The sequence below is a fragment of the Pteropus alecto genome, unplaced genomic scaffold (genome assembly GCF_000325575.1).
Source record: "Pteropus alecto unplaced genomic scaffold, ASM32557v1 scaffold3, whole genome shotgun sequence".
In the NCBI taxonomy this organism is placed as follows: domain Eukaryota; kingdom Metazoa; phylum Chordata; class Mammalia; order Chiroptera; family Pteropodidae; genus Pteropus; species Pteropus alecto.
In genome coordinates, this window is record NW_006442484.1 from 11,491,385 (window position 1) to 11,513,557 (window position 22,173).

The 22,173-nt window shown below is 38.2% G+C and overlaps 1 protein-coding gene across 1 annotated transcript in view; it reads right to left on the reverse strand.

Moving 5' to 3' along the window:
* Positions 1 to 20,137: 20,137 nt before the first annotated feature.
* The window catches only part of ACTR3 (ARP3 actin related protein 3 homolog), a 58,287-nt gene continuing 56,251 nt past the window's right edge, over positions 20,138 to 22,173 (reverse strand). The window contains exon 12 of the mRNA XM_006921023.3: positions 20,138 to 21,360. Coding sequence (XP_006921085.1) covers positions 21,265 to 21,360 — 96 coding nt within the window. The 3' untranslated portion in view covers positions 20,138 to 21,264. The remainder of the gene's footprint in view (positions 21,361 to 22,173) is intronic.

Genomic DNA, 22,173 nt, shown 5'->3' on the forward strand with positions numbered 1-22,173 from the left:
CTTCTTTTCCCCAGAATTTTGCCATTCCGGGCACACGTCTCACTGGGTAAATGGGCAACATGTCTGGTAAGAAAATCCTGGTAATAAAATAATTTATCATTTGAAGCTGGCATCCCACTGGCCCAATGCCCACACTCGCTGAATGTGTGTGAAGGTTTAGCACTGTCCTGGGTGTGCCCAAACCGGTCAGCCGGGACGACGAACCGTCCAGCTTTGCTTTACTTTCAGTGCTAAAAGCAGGAAAGCGCCAAGCAAAACAGGACAGAATGGGCGCCCTACAGTAAACACTAGTCACCTCCCCAGTCCGAGGATGCTACCCATCCTGGGGAGATTACGTCTTAGGCCTTAGAATTAGAAGAGTTGAGCAAATGAGGACGTCTTCTCAACAAAGGCTTTCTTTTTGCAGGGCAACCAGTTATGCTTTCAGAGTGCTCCAGCAGGGCTGTGCAGACTCAAAGGTATTTGGCAACGACGAGGATAACACAGAGACATCACCCAGGACGTTTCTACCAGGGCCTCTCGGGAGCTTGCCTCACAGTCCTCCCCTCACCCCAGCCTTCTCTGTGTCTCTCTTGAACACATCTGCAAGTGGCTCCCCCACCGACACTTGGAGTTCTGCTCCATATTCTTGAAAATAAAAACACTGCAGGCTTCCCCACCCCCAGGTTCATTCTTACTATCTTTCCCTCTTTTAACCTTAGCGGGAGTAGGTATCTGATTCTGTAGCTTGTCTGTGGGGTGGAAAAACGATTTGGATTTCCACAACCTGAAACCTAATTTCTGGTAGAAAGGTACCATCTGGTGGATATTTGAGAAACTGCTCACGTACTGTGTTTGAAAATGAACATCTGAGGGCAGCTCTCCTAACAGAATGTCAATGGAAATAGTACTTCAAGACTGAATGAGAGTTCAGCATCCCAATATAGGCTGATTCCCTTAAATATCCAACTCCACATACAGGCAGTTATTCTTAGAACCAATCAGAAGCATCTCACAGTCTTCTCTATTTGCTAGCCTCCTTGGTCCAGTTTACAGTGAACTGAGACAGCTATTCTTGAAATCTAAGTCCTGCTCCTTTTCATCACGGACATTTATCTTTGAGAAATCTAGTCAGACCTCATTCAGAAGCCTTCTTCTTGTGGGGTCCAGCCCTCCACAGACAGTCACACATTGGGATTGACTTTTGTAGGGTCCTCTCCCCAGCTCACCATGGCCCCTTTCTCTGAGATTGCACACCCCTAATGGGGTGGGAGGTCGAGGGCATTCTGCCATGTTTGTGCAACAAGTCTCCTAGCCACAGGTGGTTGAACAGGGTGCGTCACCTCACTCAAGCTGAGAATCAGATGCTCGCTCTCCTGGAATTTGGGTTTTAGAACCAGTATTCGGAAACCATGACCTAGTGCAGCTAGATCTGTGGTGTGATGGACTCCGGTCTTGAGGAGTGGCTGCTGCCACCATGTGCACAAGAAAGCAGCCAAGTCTGGCCTGCCAAGAGCAGGTGCCAGCCCGGAGCCAAGCAAGCTGCAGAGACCCTCGGCCTGCACGTCCCTGGCTGCGTGCTGGCCCTTGGACTTCATGAGTCTCACTGTGTCCAACAGTGATGGCCCCTCTTCTACTGAAGTGGGCTCTGGGTGTTACTTACAATTAAAGACATGTACACATATGATAAAGATCTTTCAGTAGATTCTGAATCCTGAGCTATCAGACCTCTGAGGTCACCTGGTTGAGTCAGGGACTTTTTACCTCCAGCGACCCAAGGAGTTCACGGAAGTGAAAAATTGGTCCTATTCAAAAATTCTGAAGGACCTTATACTCTATATAATATGTAACATCTGTGATCAACAGTGAGATAAACCAACCTTCCCCAGGGATGTTTGTAGAGCAGGTTTTCTCTGATCATCTTCCATGATGCAGAGGGTTTGGAGGAGGAAGTGCTTGGTGATGGAGGAAGGACACACTCCCTCCACATCAGAATCATCGGAGTCTCAGTGGAGTGACAGATGCGAGGCAGCCAGAGGGAGACAGCCCATAACTGTTTCTGGGTTCCCTGAGAAGCTGACTCTGAGCAGTTTAGTTCAGGAGTCTTCAACCCCTGGGCCACATACCGGACCTGGTCCGTGGCCTTTTAGGAAATGGCCACACAGCAGGAGGTGAGCGGCGGGCAGGCAAGCCAGCAAAGCTTCATCTGTATTTGCAGCCGCTCCCCAGCACTAGGATCGCAGCCTCAGCTCCATCTCGGATCATCAAGCATTAGATTCTCATAGAAGCACCAGTCTCAAGTGCCAAAAAGGTTGGGAATTAGTGGTTTAGTGGGCAGGATGTGGGTGGGGAAGAAGCAGGAGTGAGCAGAAGGAGAGAGAATGCAGCTGTGACGCAGCCCAAGAACAGCCAGCCACTCTCCTCCTACTCCCTCCTCCGGGGGGCTCTGGAGTATAAATGGCCAGGCAGGGCTGCCCATGTTGAGCCAAGATGTTCTGCCTTTTATACCCATGCATGAGTCAGTCACTGGATGTGGGTCACTTGGCAAAGGCCAGGACCTTGGACAAGGAGGTTCTCCACAGCGAAAGGCTGTCTGCTGACTGGCCTCCTAGCAGTGGGGCAACAAGTCCTTGCCCGGAGGAGTCCCAGATCTGTGAAAAAGTCTGGGCTCCCAAAGCGCTGTTGACCCCCTTGTTAGGATCTCATTCCCACAGCAGATGGCATCTTTCATGTTCTCTTCTTTCTTACCCTCATTCAATGAGAAATCAACTCTGACATTTACTTAAAGTAAATTAAACCATCACCATAAGACTTGGACCAAGTGAGGAATATTGGAAGTCATCAATATTTGTTCTATTTCTACTTTTGCTCCATGGCCCCTTCCCTTTATGGTATTATTCCTCATTTTTTGTTTTTTGTTTTTTTGTTTTTCTACCCTCTCTACATTCACTCCTTCTACAGTCAGAGTTTTTGTTTTCTAAAAGAATAAACTACAGGACACACTGATTCATATTATGGAGTGAATGGTTGATAACTAATCATTCCTATCCAATGTAAACTTCTTTACTCCTGCTGTGATCCAGATGTTCATCACAACTGTATTTAAACAATCTTCTACTTGGTCTCCTTCTCCATTTCTTCTCTAGTCCGCCTGACCACTGAAGCCATTCACATCAATCATTTTCAAATATCACTTATGTCACATAACTCCTGTATTCAGTGTCTCCTCAATCCCTTACATGCCCAGTCCAAGGACAAGGAACACTGGACGGGGAGTCAAAGATCTGAGGGACAATATAGCTCAGAAATTAAGAGCACAAGCTCTGGAGCCCAACTTCCTGGTGTGAATATCAGTTCTACCACTTACTGGGTGTATGACTTTGGGCAAAGTCCTCGTACTCTTTTGCCTCACACAGTTTTTCCATGTGTGAGGTGAAAATAACATAACCTGCTGTGAGTATTAGATTAGTTAACATAACTAAAGCACTTAGAATAGTGGCTGGCATATAGCAAGTACTCTATAATTTTAGCTATTAGTAGTACTGCTAGTACTATTAGTAGAAGTATTATTAGTACTATTATTATTACTCATTCATAATCTTATTGCTATTATTATCATTTATATTATTAGTACCAGTAGTATTAATCACTGAGTACCAAATAACTGAGTGACATTGGCCTTGAACAAACCACTTCACGTAGCTGAGGAAAGGTTTCAATTTCCTCATCTTTAAATTGACGGGATTGCCTAGTGCCTTTTCTAGCCCCTAAATTTTGTTTCTCTCATCCTCTTCGTGTGAGTCAAGACATACTGGCGAACACTCACTACTACATTATTGTATGGGATACATTCTGAGATGTCCACTGGATATCTAAAATCTCAGATAGTACTAAAACCTATAAATATGTTTTTTCCTAAGCATACATACATATGATAAAGTTTAATTTATCAATTAGACACAGTAAGAGATTAACAACAGTAACAATATACTGTATAAAAGTTATGTGAATGTGGTCTGTCTCTCTCTCAAGATATCTTATTGTACTGTGCTCACATTTTCACTTGAAGAAAACACTTTACAGATTCCCTTTGGTGTATCTGAATTGCCAGCGTCATTACTCTTGTGCTTTGGGGGCACTATAAAGTAAAATAAGGGTTACTTGAACACAAGTGCCTCAATATCACGGTAGTCAATCTGATAAGTGACAGTTAAGAAGTGACTAATGGGGTGGGGCCAGTCCACAGCGAGGAGACGCCAAACAAAAAACCGAATCACATCCAGGACGGGACAGAGTAGGCTCACGAGATTTCAGCATGCTCCTCAGTACTGCCAGCAATTTAAAACTTATGACTTGTTTATTTTTGGAATTTTCCATTTCATACTTTCAGATCGCGGTTGACCACTGGTAACTGAAACCAAGTAAAGTGAAACTGAGGATAAAGGGAGACTAATGTCATTTTCAGCTCACCCTTACATAAGCCTTTGCTCCTACTTCTGCCCAGCCTAGAATTGCCTCCAAGCCCCTCCGTGTGCAGTCTATCTTACTAGATGGAGGACGAAATGTAGGTCTCTGATCTTTGAGTGTGCCCATAGTCTGAAATAGTTTCTTCAACATAGGTGTTCAGGAAGTGTTTATTGACAAAACTGATGCCGAGCGCTGAATGTTTTGGGCCACTTTCCAGCTATTTGTCCTCCCTGCCTCTCTGGAATCACTCCTCTAGCAAAGAGCCAGGAAACACTCTGGCTTTTTCAATGCCAGTTTAATTTGCCACCATCTGTCCTAGGGTGTGAGTTCCCAGAGGCCTGGGGCACACCTTCCAGGGGTTAGTGCTCTTTCCCATCCAATTCCAGGCAGAGGGAGTTCACGTACAAAAAAAGACCAGGATCATGGTGGGAGGGGAGAAGGACAGTGAAAGCTGGATGGAGTCACACTGTTGCAGCCTCTAGTTTCTGAAATATCCCCAAGCAGTGTGCACTGATAGAATTTTAGGAATTAATTTCTAAACATCTAGAAAAACTAGTGTCCTTGAGTAATCTCTCAGACAGATAGTCTCCTAGATATACTGTTTATTTTTTTTGTACGTTAACACCAAAGCACCCACCACAGATAGTTTGAGGCTAGTTAGGCCATGCTAACAGAAGGAACAAACAAAAAAGTCTTAAGACCCACAAGTGTGGGAAAGGGTGATGGGAAGTGCCATTTTTTTCTAGAGGTATCAGTGATAAAATCTGTAATATTAGATAAAGAAGCCAACACAGTGTGAATAAATGAAGCAACCTTGGACCAGTGTCCTCTGCTAAGAAGGTCAACAAATATATTTATATGTTTCAATCTGTGTATACTTGAGCCTATTACACTGGCCATACTGAAAACACTTGCTAGGGTCTTTCAAAAAATATAACACCTCTTTTAAGAGTGATCAGATTTCTAGCAACTTCAACCCTCCAGAGCACAACCAGGATACTGGAGGTCAAGTAAAAGACATTACAGCATCACTGCCTCCCTGTACCACCAATTGGCGTGCACTCAAGGAGTACAGAATCATTCTAGCCTGAGCAAACCATATGCTCACAATCATTATATTAATTGTGAAGCCCATTCAATCTTCTAAGAATCCCTTTTGTGCTGCAGATGTAATTCTGAAAATGAATGCAAATAATAAGCGCTTCTGAATTCAAAGTCTGGCATTTCCCAGGTTTTCCTTGCCAACCTCCCCAGCCAATGCTAATCTCAATTGTTACAGCCAAGTAATTCCATCCCTGATTAATCTGATCAAAGGACACGTGCCCATTGTCCCTTGTTAACACATCATGGTTGGGTTTCTAACCTAGGGCTTGCTGCCATCTGCCACAATATGATAGAGTGGTTACAGACTGACTTTTGGGAGAGCGATCGCTACCATCTAGCCTTGAGTAGTTGGAAAGCCTTCTTCTACATGTTATGTTCTGGTTTGAAATTCAACCTCCTAAACCCTAAAGAGGACATTTTATAAATTTCACATAGAGTAAATGGAACAAAAAAAATCTCTTAAGGAGCCATGTCATACTGAGGGTGAGCCACTAGAGGTGGAACAGCTCCATCCTCTACTGCTTTCAGAGAAGAGAAGGAACCCATCACTCGTCTCTAGAGCTAATCCACCCCCTCTCAGAAGCACCTTCTCTCACCCTGCCTCCGTCGCCGAGCCCACAGGCACGCTCAACCCATGCAACCTGTCCTCCATCCCTTCCTTCTACCCTCCTGCTACTACAGAGCCCTTTTTTATTCCTTTAAGTACACGCTTCTTGGAAAAAGCTGTTTACAGTAATGGGATCTGTCTCATCTCCTTCTCTCACTCCACAGCATCCTGTTTCAGTTCCCATTTCTCTTCTGAAGCTGACCCCTCAAAAGCCACCAGTAATCTTCCAGCTGGGAAATTTAATGACCTTTTATTCGGCCTCCATCTTGGTCAGCTCTCTGCACTTTTTGGCATTTCTGCCAGCTATTTCCCTAGTATCTCTTACTCTCTTGGTTCCCAGGATGTTCCACTCACTGAGTCTCATTCTATTACTGTGCCCACCCTCTCCTGCCTTTGACTCTTCTTCTTCCTTGAACCCTCTTGATGACATTCTTCAAAACCCCATCCTTGGTTTATTTCTCTCCTTTAATTTTCTTTATTTAAAGATTTCAGCATTTACCTCTTCGTGGATGGTTATTGCTTGCTATTTACCTTCAGTTCTGAATGTGCTATTGAGCTAGAAATCTCTATTTGAACCTGCCTAGTGGACATCTCCATTGTTACCTTTTTCCATACACCCCTCAAAATCAATAGGTGCTAAATTAAAGTCATCATTTTCCACCCTAAACTTGTTCTATGTCTATTTCTGCTATTGGCACCAACATCCGTTCTTACCCTCAACCCAGTCATCTTAGTCAGCACTCAGGCTAAACTACGCAGCATTGTCCACTTCTGTCCAGGTCTTATTATGTACCAAATTCCATCAATGCCACAGATGCACTAGCTTTCTCTTAACTTCTCCCTCCCTCTTGCTCCCATGCTCCACTTTAATCCAGCCTCAATCTCTTCTCTGGATAATTTTCTGGCAGGCTAATTCATTGAGATATTGATTTTTGTGTTTTTGTGTTGCCTTTCCCTTCCTCTATTCCATGAATACAGCTAAACATTTTGTGCATTCTTGCCTTTCTAGCTTTTATTGGAGAAAGCACACTTAATGTCTTTGAGGTCAACAAGGGCCGACAGGGGATACTTTTAAAAAATAGAGAGACAGGGAAAGACCTAAAAATAAAATTTGGAATATTATTTAACAACTAAAAAGTAATACCAAGCAAAAAAAAAAAAAGGAATAAATATTGATACACACAACAATATGGATGAGTCTCACAGATACAATATTGAGTGAAAGAAGCTAAAGGAATCTGTTTATATGAAATTCTAGAACAAGTACACTAATCTGTGGGATAGAACTCAGAAGAGTGGCTGCCTTGGAGGAGGAATGACAGGAAGGGGGCACAAAGGAACAGCATCCTGTCCAGGGTAGGTCCCGCCTGGCACCCTGAGTTGCCAAGATAAGCTCCGGCCATTGTGATCCTGAACTAGAATAAACAGGTTGGAAAATAATTCTTACTTATCTTTATTCATATTTCTTAAAGGTATGTATAGCTCACAGTTATTTCAATGTTTAATATTAGAAGTGTTTTGTATTTTATTTAGAAGTTTGGTGATGTTTTTGTGACCAGAAATATGCCGTGGGAATTTAGCTCTTGTCAATATCGATTAGCCTAGGGCAAAATTAGTTTCATTTATACCTCATTTCGCTTAAAGTCACAGCTTCCAAGAACCTATTGATGACTTTTTAAGTGAGGACTTACCATATTTCCTAATGGAAATGTCTGCATCTTATCCTTTCATTGTGTGTCTGTCCAGCCTCATTGTTGGGGACATCAAAGGTCCCTGAGATGGGAGTCCATAGCTCATTGGTGCCGCCATGGCAGGAGGGAGCCTCAGAGAACTGTGGGCATGATGCCTCCAGGCAGAAAACACAGCAAGCTCACCACTGTGGGTAGAGCCCAGGTTGGCTGTGTGATCAGCAAGGCCTACCATTCCCATCTGGGAAAAATGAATCTATAGGATTAGGAACCAGATTAGTAGCAGCGACTCATGGAGAAAACAGCAAACCCTCCATCTCCCACCTCTCATGGAGCAGGCACAGGGACAGAGGACAAGGGGAAAAAGGTTAGGCCCTGGACCTCTAAGCTCCAAGTTGCTAAAGCAGCCTCACCCAAGTTGAGCTGTGCCAAAGCAGCAGTACTCAACTTTGTTGGCACCAGAGACCAGTGCTCCTATTAGAATCTAATGCCTGGTGACCTGAGGTGGAGCTGAGGTGGTGATGCTAGAGCTGGGGAGCGGCTGCAGATACAGGTGAATTGCTCACTGGCCCGCTGCTCAGCTCCCGCTGTGCAGCCCAGTTCCTAACAGGCCACGGACTGGTACCAGTCTGTGGCCCAGGGGTTGGGAACCCCTGTACTAAAGGATAGGGGCTTTGAAATGACATGAGACTATAGTTTTAATAAACTGATTAGACCATGAAATAGTGGATCACAATGAATTTAACAGACCAGACTGGGATTCAGTCCCTCCTGGATCCCTCACACGTGTTAGTTGAGAGGAAAATAAAACTGTTCCAGGTATGTCCATCACTGAAGTGATCTTGCCTCCTCAAACCAGTTAGTGAGCCCAGAGGAATGTGGGGACAGGAACAAGGTAAGTCCCTTGTCACTAGCTCAAAATCTAATACACTGACATTCATTAGGGACCAAATGCCAGATGACAGAGTTTTCAGAACTGCATGTCAAGCCAGCATGAACTGAGGAGCACCACTGTGAGGAAAGAGCAGGGGCTCATTCAGAATGAGAACTTGCATCAGATTCTTTCCAGTTACCAAAGGCTTTATCACTCCCTACTTCTGCTGGTTTATGAATACCTGCATACCTAAGGGTCAAGTAAAGAAAAGTGTTACTTCAAGTACAGGTAGATCGATGACACAAATCTCCTTCTAGCCACTGAGAGCCAGAGATTTCTGTTTTTCCACTAATCTTCTACATGATGGGCAGGGCCCATCTTGAAGGCAATTTAGTAAAATGAGACTGCTTTTCCATGCTGCTATATTCAGATCTATTAATGTCCTTAGTGCTTTTCCTGAGCTTTTTAAATTAATGGTTTATTTCACTGTGCCTCACCTGAAGTGAACAAAAGAAAAAAGGCAAAGGTTTGAAAAACAAATCAAGTTGGGGCGAGGAACTGTGCACTTACACTTCTGCACATTGTCAACTGCAAATGACAATCTGTATTTCCTTAGAGTGGAATCTGACAGTTTATCACTTCTTTGAGTTCCTGAGTATCTATTTTATCTCTAATGATACTGCTAATGGGGGCCTATTTACACTTATTGCACATTATGACAAACACATTTATCCACTGACATTTAGGTGACTGCAGACAAAGGGAGCTATAAAAAGCTTCAGTTGCACAGCACTTTATTGCCTAAGGGCGATTTGTACTTTATTAGGCAGAGGTGAGATTGTGATGAAGAGGACACCACAATCTGTTAGGTTCAAACTTGGGGGCCGTCTCAAGGAAATCGCTGAGATGTAAATGTGATTCAATATGGAAAGTATTTATTGAACATCTGCTATATGCACAATGCTGATCAAGACGTTGAAAAAAAATCAGGTGGAATTTTAAGTACAGACTCCATCCTCCAGAAAGAGATAATTACTTTGAGAAAGGAAATTATCTACACACAAACCATTAAAAGGGAAAAAACAGGATACAGGGACATATGTAATGTACATATTATGTAAATACGTTGCACACACATATATGTAATGATAAATTGAGAATTGTCAAAATGGAAAAAATTCAGTTTACTTGGTCTCATACCTGTAATATCAAGTACACTGTTAGCAAGTGACATCTAATAAATTATTAATACACTGCCTTCTTGAAGTGTTCCTGATATTCAGTTAAAATCAGTTTCTCCATCCTTTTGTACTTTACACTTGAAATGTACTTCTGTCCTAGCCTAAGGGCTGAAGACTTCAGGAGGAAACCAATAGTCTGAAAAGTCAAGTTTATTGACCCATTACTGTGAAGGAGACTGCACACAGACGAAACTTAAAAATTACAAAATTTGGAGTGTAGATCCTAAGAAGATTCATTTGATGTGATCCCTGAGAAGGAATTTATCTACTGAGATGGACTTCCCATGGTCTACTGAGGACCCACGTTTTATGAAATAAGAGCCTAGTGGCCATTTGCTGGCAGGGGCTTCTTGAATACTCTATACGAGGAAAAACCTGAGACTGAACTCTTGACTTCCTGCAGTATGTCTGACTTGTTTACACCGTCCTGAGTCAACCACTGCCAGGGAAACCCTGGTTTCGTCTTTCTACTAACGGGCTGAGACCGGCCCCCATCCAACCAGCACAATTTGGATATCTTACATAAAACAGACCTCATTGGGAACCTAGGTAGACTTTTACTATAAAAGGAGGCCTCCCCTTTATCTCAGTGGAACACAATTTAAGTTGCTACCTGAATCTCTCCCAGGCTGCAGTTCCTTTTTTGCTCAAATAAATATTTTTTCATTCTTTATTACAGTCTAAAATTAATTTTGATTCTGAGGGGGCAGGGAGAAATTTAAATAAGTCAACATTGTGTTAGGCTCACAGCAAAGAAGGCTGTGTGTAAAAGGCCAAACCTCAGGTCTGGACTATAAATTGCACCTAGAGTTCTCTATTCTTGAAAGTTACAAAGTTTAGATGTGGAATGAGTCCCAGAACCTCTTTTCTAAAGTTCTGCATCTCATTTGAGAATCGAGGCAATTTCTCTATGTCAAAGTCCATTACAGTAGGATATTTCATTCTTACTGATATCATTTCAAACAGCAAATTTCTAATAGTCTGATTTTAGAGAGCAAAGTTTCTCAGCAAGAAACCAGTAGTCACTCAAAGGGAGTTGTTATGACACGTTACAGCTGTAGCATGTCCTTGGGAGAAATATTGTTTCCTGTTAACTCTGCAGCTGGCTTTATCTGTGTTTGATGAAGGTCAAGGCAGATTTATATTTTCTCAGTCTGAGATCACTTTTACATTCTCACCTCCATTACAACCTGAAACACAAACCACCCTGAGTTTTGGTTAGTAATGATCAGGGCTGTATTTATGCTAGGCTATAAATACAAAGGCTGTGTATCCCCACCAAGGTCTGGCAGTATCTCCTGTATGGTGGATGCTCAAAAATATTTCTTGGACTGAATATGATTACTAAGAAATAACAATATTTCATGTTCATCAAAGATAGCACACCAGGCAAGTAAAACAAAGATAAGGCCAAGACAAGTGGCAGCTTAGGAAGCTCTTCTACAACAAAAAGACTTCCCCACTGGCAAAACTGAAAGCAAGACATATTTCTCAGCTCGAAGAAAATTATTTTAACAGGATTTCAATAGGAATCCATTCAGTAAAGTAGCGCCTACAAAGGGAACTTTCAAATAGGCAGCTACACACCCGGGTTAGCCTTCTGTGTAAATCCTGCTTACGAACGGTATGATACTTTCAAATCTTTCGGATTTTACTTTTTATGAATGATGACAGCAATCAGCCTTTTGTTTTATCCTACCCTAGGCATACTTTAATTGCTTTAAAAGGCAGCGCTTGTCAAGTTTTTTTATTGCTCAAATAATGTATGTTCAATCATCTCAGCTCAAATACGCCATCATTAAACAATAACACCCATTATAGAGAACATAACGAAACCATTTGGAGTGGAAAGTGTTCTTAACCCCGCAGAACCCCTTAAGTAAAGGGCTTTTGTGCCACAGGCACACTTCCCACTTCATCTCATCAGGAAATGTTAACACACTGCAAAGAGCTGTTTGTAAATCAGTCTGGTGAGTATAAACCAGAGAACAGAAAGTACAGAAAGCTGTTGTTCACAGGACCTAAGGACATGACACTAGAAGCTCTCCACGCATTTAATAATTCTAGGGCAAACTTACTAGGATTGGTGAACACATCTCATCTGATAAAGCTGTTCTGCTTTGCACCAAATTGCTAGCAGGAGTTCATCAGTCAACATTTAGAATACTAAATGAAAACCATTCTTAAAAAACATTCCTTATCGAGTATGCTACAAGTCCTGTTATCAGCCACATTTGGGGCAACTGGCCCTATCTCAGGGTGGACACATAAGATACACGTTCAGAAGCAGCAGTGATGACAAATGTCAGCAGTGATTCCCTGGATAAAAGATTGCTTTGTTTTCATCCCATTTATGGAACCCCCTCTAAAGAACAAAAGTGACATGATGTATGTATTACTACAGCTGGGTCTTATAGCCAGAAGCTCCCTCACTCCAAAGCATCTCAAGGTTACCTCAAATACTTATGAGCTGTAAAAACAATAAATACATGGACATGTACTCCATTTTTCAAAACATCTTTACTTAACCTCAGGCAGCCTTGATCTTAATCTGAAGTGCTATCCCCCAAACTCACAATAGCCTTAAGGGATAGGAGAGATAAACTGCGTTAGCTCCAGGCTTGTGTTCTGTCCATTTTGCAAGTTTTATGGGGATGTTCCATATAAGAGCACAAAGAATGATTTCATTTGACAAAATATATAACTTCAGTCCATTTCTTCACTTAGGCTAAAATGGCCCATGTCCACTTATGGAACTTTAATCACTTCCTTCTGCTATTGTTGCTCATTTCTGAAATTATAATATGCCCAAGCAGGAAAGCTGCTTGGGAATGGGAAATGATCTAGCCAAGAAAGTAGGTGACACAGAGCACACAATGCTCGGGTCTCAGAACCCCATATAGAAACTTTCATACACAGTATGTATTAATAATACAAAAATGTAGGACATGTTGATGGTTGCCTCAATCTGTACAATGAATTAAAGGCAATTATTGTGTCTGTGTAACATAATATTAAGGGAAGGAAATGAGTCTTAACATTTGTTGACTTTGCATCTTTTCAATGATCTGTATCTCTAAAAAGAACTTGTACAAGGTCTAACTTTAAAGAAACACAGAGAACACTAGCACGTACTGCTAAAAACTGAACTTTAAGAATGAAAAAAAGCTTTGAATATTACCCAACCCCTTAACGTTTTTGGTTTTCCTTAAAGCAAGAATATAAATAATCTCGATTCCGTTATTGAAATTTTAATATATTTTGCTGTGGTTTAGACATCCTTTCAAAGTTCCAGGAGGCAAAAACCATGCCTGTTTTGCTATTATACCCCTAGCACCCTGAAGTGTTCAACATGTAGATTGTACCAAATCGACACTGCTGAATAAATCCCACTGTAAATTACTGTTGCAGCCTAAGAAACATCTTTATTAGTCATAAGCATATTGCTGAAAATGGCATCCTTTAAATGGGAAATGAAACGTGTTATTTTCATAACCCAGATCCAATTTGCTTTTGATAGTATCAAATCTAATTAAAATGTATTCATTTATGGATGAGGGGAAAGAAGAGACACCTGGTGGATGGATTAAAATACTAAATTCAAAACCCATATCTGCTATTCCATCTCTCGCTAAATGTCTGAAAAAGTCTTTTGTCTCTTGTGTGAAATAGGTCGAAAGGAAGTAGTTATTTCAATTTCAAGACTACTAGAATGCTAACGACTGAACAAAAAGTCTTCTACTTGGGGTTTAAAGTTACTTCCTTCCCCTTGGGGAGAAAAAGTATTTAAAACCATTTCATTCATGCTTCCAGTGCCCTAAGGTGTATATATATATATATATACATATACCGTGGAGCTGCTACTTCTCATTTTATAAAGGTGAAGAAAAACAGGAAAAGACAGCACTGCTCAAATAACCATACTCCTTTTTTGAGATATATTAGTGGCAGGTGAATACAGATATACAACTCAAACGTAACCAAATGTGAGATTAGCAGATCTTTGATCTTGAGCTTATTAAAATATATGTACATATAAGGGTTGAACCGCTTTTTCAAGGACCATCTTGAAAGGGATGAATTTTTAACACAGTTATAAATGGATGTGTAAACAGAATTTTAATGTGCCAAATATGTGACGTTTTAAAAATGGACATTACCCTGCCTGTATCCTAAGTATCTTCTTTAATTTCTGGATCAAAACAGTGATAATACCAGAAATACCATGTCCACAAGTCCTTTTTGATCTAGGTAACTTTATTCAACAAATGTTGCCACATGCCATGAATTGTACTCTGTAACATTATCACAAATTTCATTTTGTAGCCTAAAAATGCTTTCCTGGTTTTTAAAACAAGCTAAGGTACTTTCTTCACAAAAGTCCATTATGTTACTGGTTAATTAACTTTCAATTTCAGTGAGATTTGAAATGTGGTTCACAAATTTAGCACCAATTTGGAGATACATGGCCCAAATGTGAAAGAGCTCATATATGCCGCTTGACCTACGTCAGGATAAAGTTCCAATGGTTGTTCTGTATAGTGTCCTTTTCCAGTTCAGTCTCAAATAGCTTGCTGAGATTCAGGCTCTTGCTATTAGCTCGGCATTTCAGCATGCTAAGTATGGGCATCATGCACGATTCGGTAGACAGACTTAGGACATTTCATAACCCTCTCCCATCGGTAGCATCTAGCACAATCATGTTGACATCAGCTCTCCCTACTTAATGGGTTCAAAGAGTATAGCAACGTTGCCCAACAAATTTTGGGAAAAAAATATTTAATAAACCATACACTATTCAGTACAAAAATAAAAAGAATCATTACTAACAAGTCCTATTCTGCCACTACTTTACGTGGTCTTTACCAAGTCTCTCAAAATGAGTGCTCCTTCACCTGCAAAAATGAGTTGGAGTAGGCCAAATTCTGAAAATTCTGCAGTTAATGATGTCAAGTGTGTGCACATGTCATTTCAACATCAACTGCATCAATTTTTTAGTTTTCTTATTGATGTTTCAGTGGCATTTATCTTCCAATCTTATCCCCTCCTAACTTGCCTACAATAACATAATGCTCACTCCTCCCCACGATTACTGTTATACAGGCTGTTTCTTCCACCCCTAAAACATCTCCCCCACCTACTCTCCTCTCCAGCCACCAAATCTTATTCACCTTTCAAAGTTTTGAGAAAGAGAAATCAGTTTCCAGCAGAAACTGCCCTATAAAGTACTTTAGTCCACTCATGAATGTACATGATATTCCAACTAAGAATTATGGCACCAAAAAACAAGTCTCAGATTTTCTTACTGCCCAATCCTCTGAACAGATTAAGAATTTGCTCGGGAAAGATCATGTATAATACCTTTAGGAGAATAAGAGAAAGGATATTAGGTTCCAAGTCCAATATCAACTTTCGAATAAACCTCCAAGTAAGATTAACAATCTACTGTATCACTGACTCATTCATTAAAAATGGAGAGTAGTCTAAGTTATCATCTCTAAATTAATTGGTTCAAAATGGGATTTAGAAGAGAATCAAAACTGTTCAAAAAATCTAAAGCTAGAAATTACTAGTATTTCTACTGTTGATGTTATAAAACATTTCAGGGCATTTCAATTAGCATTGTACAATGATGATTTATAGCACATAAGCATTTATACTAGAGATTTCAAAATGACCAAAGATCTAATTATAGAACTACTGAAGATCTACTTCAGAAAACATGATCACTTAATAATTCGCCACTGTTTTCTATAGATTGTCACTGTTTTATTTTTAAGGCAAAAAATAATGGAATAGAAAAATGTAATAATCCAGTCTTAGTTTTTGATCGATGTGGATATTTATAAAGAAACAAAAGTTGTATGCTCAAGTAATTCAGTTTTCATTTCAAAATTAAAAATGATTTTATTCACATTCATTCATCTATCAAAAACATTCATTAAACCACTATGTGCCAGGAAAAATGTTAGGTACTAGAAATATCGAATGAGTAAGACGGATCCTACTGTAGAATTACTTTCAATTGTTGTAACATTTATAGTTTTAAGAACTTCAGGCATATATAGTCATTTTAAACCACAAACACACTTTAACTTTCACCTTACCTGAGTTTTTTTTTTCCTTTCTCAAAACTACCACCACCACAACATCCATCTTAATGAAGAAAAATCCTAAACTTAGTAAAATCTCTCAAATCTCCTGGCAAAATCTTCCTCAGTTCTCTGAGCTTGTCTTTACTATTACTAAGCGCAGGGTAGAATGTTTTATTCGTTTTCATGCACAGTGCTTGAACACAGAACATAGTCAAGAAATGCCTCTGGTAGAATAGGTAGTATAAATGAGTTGCCGTGTTTGAATAAAAGTGAAACTATTTTGATTCAGCATCTTAATTTCATTGTAACGTATCGAAGTCACCAAAAGTGATGGAACACTGGAAAACAGTAAAGAATAATCATTTGCTAAATCAAAGTACCGGAACAATAGCTTTCTTCTAATGTTTAATTATTTTGCTTGCAGTGTGGTGTTGTTGTTGTTGTAATTTTTTCTAAGTCTTTCATTTCTTTTTTAGTTTTTACTGCTCCTATGACCACTGGAACAATGTTAATACAATCCTAAATTCAAATAGGTGTTATTTAATTTCAGCTATTAAGTTCCAAAGAATGTTAAACTGGGTTATGGCATGAAGAATACCAAAAACAACCTCAAATTTTAATTCATTTTAGGGATGAACATTTACACAGTACTGTGGAGTTATCAATAACAAGTAGCAGAAATCCCTTTTCACTGAAGTCTAAAATCCTTCCAGACCCTCCAGCAGATCTAAACATTCTTGCTTAAGGTCAACTTGGATGTAGTTATGTATCTAATCAGAAAAGTAAAGTACTTATTTCCAGGATTTGCTGTCAAAGTTCCCTTAACTTCTCAGTAACAACTCTAACCTTAGCCAGACCAAATGCAATTACACTGAAGTATGTTCTAAGACACAGGATTCCAATCTGAGTGGGAGAATGTTTTACTCCCCGAGTCTGCACATATTTTGGACTGTGTGTTTTAGCTAATATATTTAGTGTCCATTAACAAGTTGGGAATCTGGGCGCTTAACAGTTAAAGAAGGCTGTCCGAGGTACTTATGTCTCGTGACTATGAACTAAAAAGATCAGGGAGTTGGGGATCACAGAAGTCAAAGCTGGGCTGGTAACAAAAGCAGAAATACACTAGACTTTATTACTGTCAGATCAGTCCAGTATTTAGAGGAACAATTCTCTTTACAAATAAGGTTTTACAATTCATTTGAATAAGTACTCTGGTACCGTCTTTAGGGTTACCTGAAAGTAAGTTTCTATTTATATATATTCTCTAGGACTTCTCTGTAGAAACTAAGAATAAAGAACATAACAGCCTGTTATCCCTATAGTTCATATTATTACTTCTAAAGATAGTTATTTCAATCTGTTAAAGTAGCCTTGAAAATAAACCAAAAAATCCCAGACAAGAAAAAACTAGAGTTCATCACCATCAAACTAGTATTTCAAAAAATGTTAGATTTCTTTAAAAAGAAGAAAAAAAAAAAGATCAAAAATATGGATAATGCCAAAAACTACATACCTATCAACAATTACTTTCAATGACAATGGATTAAACACTCCAATCAAAAGGCACAGAGTGGCTGAATAGATAAGAAAATAAGACCCTTACATATGCTGCCTAAAGACTCACTTCAGATCAAAAGACACACACAGACTGAAAATAGATGAAAAAAAGATATTTCATGAAAATAGAAATGAAAAAAAATCTTGGGTAGCAATACTAATACTAGATAAAACAGACTTTAAAACAGAGGCTATAAAAAGAGACAAAGAAGGACCCAGTAATTCTACTGCTGGGTAGTTGTCTAAAATCTAAAACACTAATTCAAAAAGACACATCCCATCTATAGGTTTACTGCAGCATTATTTACACTTGCCAAGATATGGAAATGACCTAAGTATTCATCACTAGATGAATGGATGAAAAAGTGGCACATATATACAATGGAATATTATTCAGATACAAAAAGAATAAAATCTTGCCATCTGCAACAACATGGATGAACCTAAAGGTATTGCAGTGCATGAAATAAGTCAGAGAAAAATACCATATGATTTCATTTATATGTGAAGTCCATAAAAACCAAAAATAAACAAACAAACAGAAATGAACTTATAGACAGAGAACATTTCCATGGTTGCCAGATTTGGGGGGTGGGCGGGGGGTGGTGGTGACAGGTGAAAGGGTAGAAAGAATTAAGAAGTACAAACTGGTAGTTATAAAACACTCATGGGGATGTAAAGCATAGCATAGGGAATATAGTCAATGGTACTGTAATAACTGTATGGTGTCAGGTGGATATATTTATCAGGGTGATCACAAGTTATATAAATGTCCAAATGTATGTTGTACATTTGAAACTAATATAATGTTGTATGTCAACTATAATTGAAAAATGAAAAATAATTAAAAAAAAAAAAAAAAAAGAAAACCAAAAATCTTTTTGAGTTACCTAGATAACTGCCTTATCTTTAATCAGAAAGGAACATACATCAAAAGAGAATGATTACTTGAAGTATGTGCCATTTACTAATGTTTAAGGTTGTGAAAACTTGTTTACTAAAGAGTGGGTATCAAGTTAGATAACCACCATCTATTTTATTTCTGCCCATTAATATTTCCTATTGATCAAAGCCCTATTAAAAAGGAGGAAGCCGGGTTATATTCCGAGTTCATAAATATTGCACTAATAATCCAGATAACACCGCTACCTTATATTAAAATTGAATTAAGGTCTGGAAAGTTCAAATAATTTGTCCATTATACAAACGTATTTCCCAAGTTTTAACAACAATAAAAAAAATCAAAGTTGAAGGAGTTGTATCATCAACTTGTACAACCAGAATAAAAATTCCAACCACTAGCCTCAGTTTTTCCAATGTACCATGCTCATGAAGACTGACATCAAATCAGTGTTACAGATTTGAACTCATCTTGGCCAACCCCTACACATATACAAATAAAAGTGCTAAAACTGAAGAAATAATATACAATGATAGGAGAAAGGTAAAGAAATAAGAGCGCTCACTCCTATAAAAGCAGGGCAAAAGGGATATCAGGAAACATCAAAGGGAAGGTTAGAGTGTTCTTTTTTCCCCAAATAAACATAAGCTTAAAAGAAAATTTTTGACCTTCACATTTTCATATCAAACACTTAAGAACATCTTTATTTAAGCACGCATGAGATTGTAATCTGCAGCTTTGTAAACATGTTTTTCAAGCTTATTCATTTACTATTCAACCATCCTAGGTGGAAAAGACATGTTTATGACAATGCTAATGATACTTTATTGAGCCAGGAGAATGAAATTTTTAATGTTTATCAATTTAGTTTCGAAAGATATTTGCAAAGGAAAAGTGCAGAACAGTATATACAGTAAGCTCCTATTTGTGTAAAATAAGGGAGCTATATTCATTTCAATATTCACAGAGAATTATAAGGACACATAAGACATTTCTAACAGTGTAATGATGAGAAAATAAGACAGGCTAGATGGAAAAGAAACCTACTTTGACTATTTTTCGGAACTGTCTGAATAGTTTTAATAGTTTATGAAATAATTTTTCAAGTAAAAAAAAGATCTTTGCTACTAATACTACTAGTACTACCACCACCACTACTACCATTACTACTACTACTATTACATGACATATAGTTTATTCTTTACTGCCACACTCAAATAATTAAGATTCACATAAATAATATAATTTTAAATATCCAGATTCAATTTAAACATAAAGTTTACTCCCCAATTCTATCTTTCCATGAAAAACACCAAAAACATTTTGTCCTTCAACTTTTGGATAGAGGTATACTAATCCTATGTGTTACTTTCATGGGTATTGAAGTTCAAGTGTTCACTCGTATTACTGCTTAAGTACTAAAAAGCCTGTAAAACATTTGCTATTTTAGTCTTCTATAAATAACTGGTAAAATTTCAAGTTAGCAAGAAATTTTATACCATATATCTTATAGAGATTTCAATGAATCCCACTAGTCCAAAAGAAATAGAAATCATATAAAAATACAATAAACACAAAGTAGAATGACATTGCTTCTAAAAAAAAAAAAAAACATTAGAAAAGGTAATTCAGTTTTAATTTATTTTCATCACTTTTTCTTCATGATCCAGATATTTTAAAATGCAAAGAAAATTAACTTTCCATGATATGTCAGGGACTGGCACTAAAAAAATTTCCAGACTGCAAATGAGTTATACAAATGAAAATATCAAATGGAGATCCAGTTATCAAAATGAAAGCATTCAACATATTAAAAGTTCACAATTATTTTTGTAGAGCACATAAAAAAGTTGGTTTGCTAACCAACTGTTGTGATTTTAAAGAACTATTGCAGAGATCTGAAGAAAATAGATTTATTAGTTAACTTATAAAGAGATTAAAGAGCTTGAAACAAGTATTAAAAAGAAATTTGTGCCTTTATTAGAATGGCATTAGGCTTTAAATATACCAATTTTGGTAATCAAATTATTCATTTTTAATAAGAAATAACACTACAGAACTGCAATACTTGTCCAACAGTCTTGTCTTTACTTTTCCTTTAAAGCGACAAACAGAATGCGAGTAATCAGAAAGCACTAGCAGGCATCAGTTAATCCAAGATACTAGCTTCTTAGTTCCAAAGCATTTGCAAAGAAAACCAGTGTGGCAGCACAGGGATATAGAAGCAATTCATAATAACTGGAATCCCATGAGTGTGTGTGTATTCTAAGTCTCATGAGGCTATTTTTTCAATTTACCCTTTACTTGGTCACTTTTTTGTACTCAAATACTAGTTTTTCTTTGACTTTTTTTCCTCAAAGTATAAAAAGTATGAAATATAAACAAGCTCTTGCACTGCACACTCAGAAGTGTACAATTCAAGCATTATAGAGCTATCTACATACCGATAAATCCCATCAAATCTTGGATAATTCAATAATATACAAAATATCAGGGCACAGAGAGAACTAAAACCCACTTTTTCTCATTACACATAAGATTCAAATATTCAATCTAAAGAAAAACAATCATTTTGGCTCTCCTTTACATTCGCATGTTGATATACTTATTAAAATATCTTGTATAATTATGTTTGGTCTTATTATTTCAAGTCAGGTTTAAAACCTCAAAACCAGCCATCCAGACAAAACAGGTAATCAGAAAGATTATTTCTTCCCCACCTCCCTAACCCCAATAACTAGGCAGTCAATTTTACGACATGACTCCAAACACTGGATTGTGACGACAAATGCTAGGTCCAATTTCTTCATAATCCTTTTTGGTGTGGCATACTTGGTAGAACTCAGGCTGAAAATAAAACATATATTTTTATAAAGGCCAAAAACTATTACTTTTCAATATGCTTTAAAATAGATTTGTTAAATCTAAAATGTTTATAATTAGTCTATCCATAGTACTTGAATGAAGCTTCAAAATTCTAGCAACCATAACTTAAAAATCACCTCTAATTCTAACTGAGAATTAAAAAGAAGCATTTAACTCATATCCTTCCACTTCTTCCTCAACACTTGTTTGTCCTTGAATTTTGAAATTTTGAGGAATGGGGAAGGAGGATTCTCAAATACCCAGAAAATTCTACTGTGGCTTTCCCAAACTGTACATTGAATCAATAATCTAAAGCAGCAGCAATTAATTTGAAGTACAGATCAACTACTCTTAGTCATGCTACAAAAACTTGTAGATCAATTTGCTTTCCTCACTCAAGGTTTGGTATAAACAAACTATTCAATGTTTCTCATCTCTCAAATGGCAAAGCTACAAAACCCAATAAGTTATATGGTACAACTGAAGATGACTAAAATTAAGGAAGAAAATTAACTTTTATCTCTTATTTTTAAATGTTTTTAAATTCAAGGTCGCATTAATTTTCAATAATTCAAAATAAAAGGTTCTTCATTTTACCTAATATTCTGTGCACTATAAAATAGGGCATCAATATTTACTCAGCTAATATCAAAATATTTTCTGAAGTGGCTTTAAGATGTTTTGGTTTGGGGAGAGGGCTCTTAGAACAATTCCCTCTACTTAGTTTAGAACACTGTACTTCCTGGGCAATAAAACATTACTCTTATCTTAATGCTTTTATATATTTGCACAAAA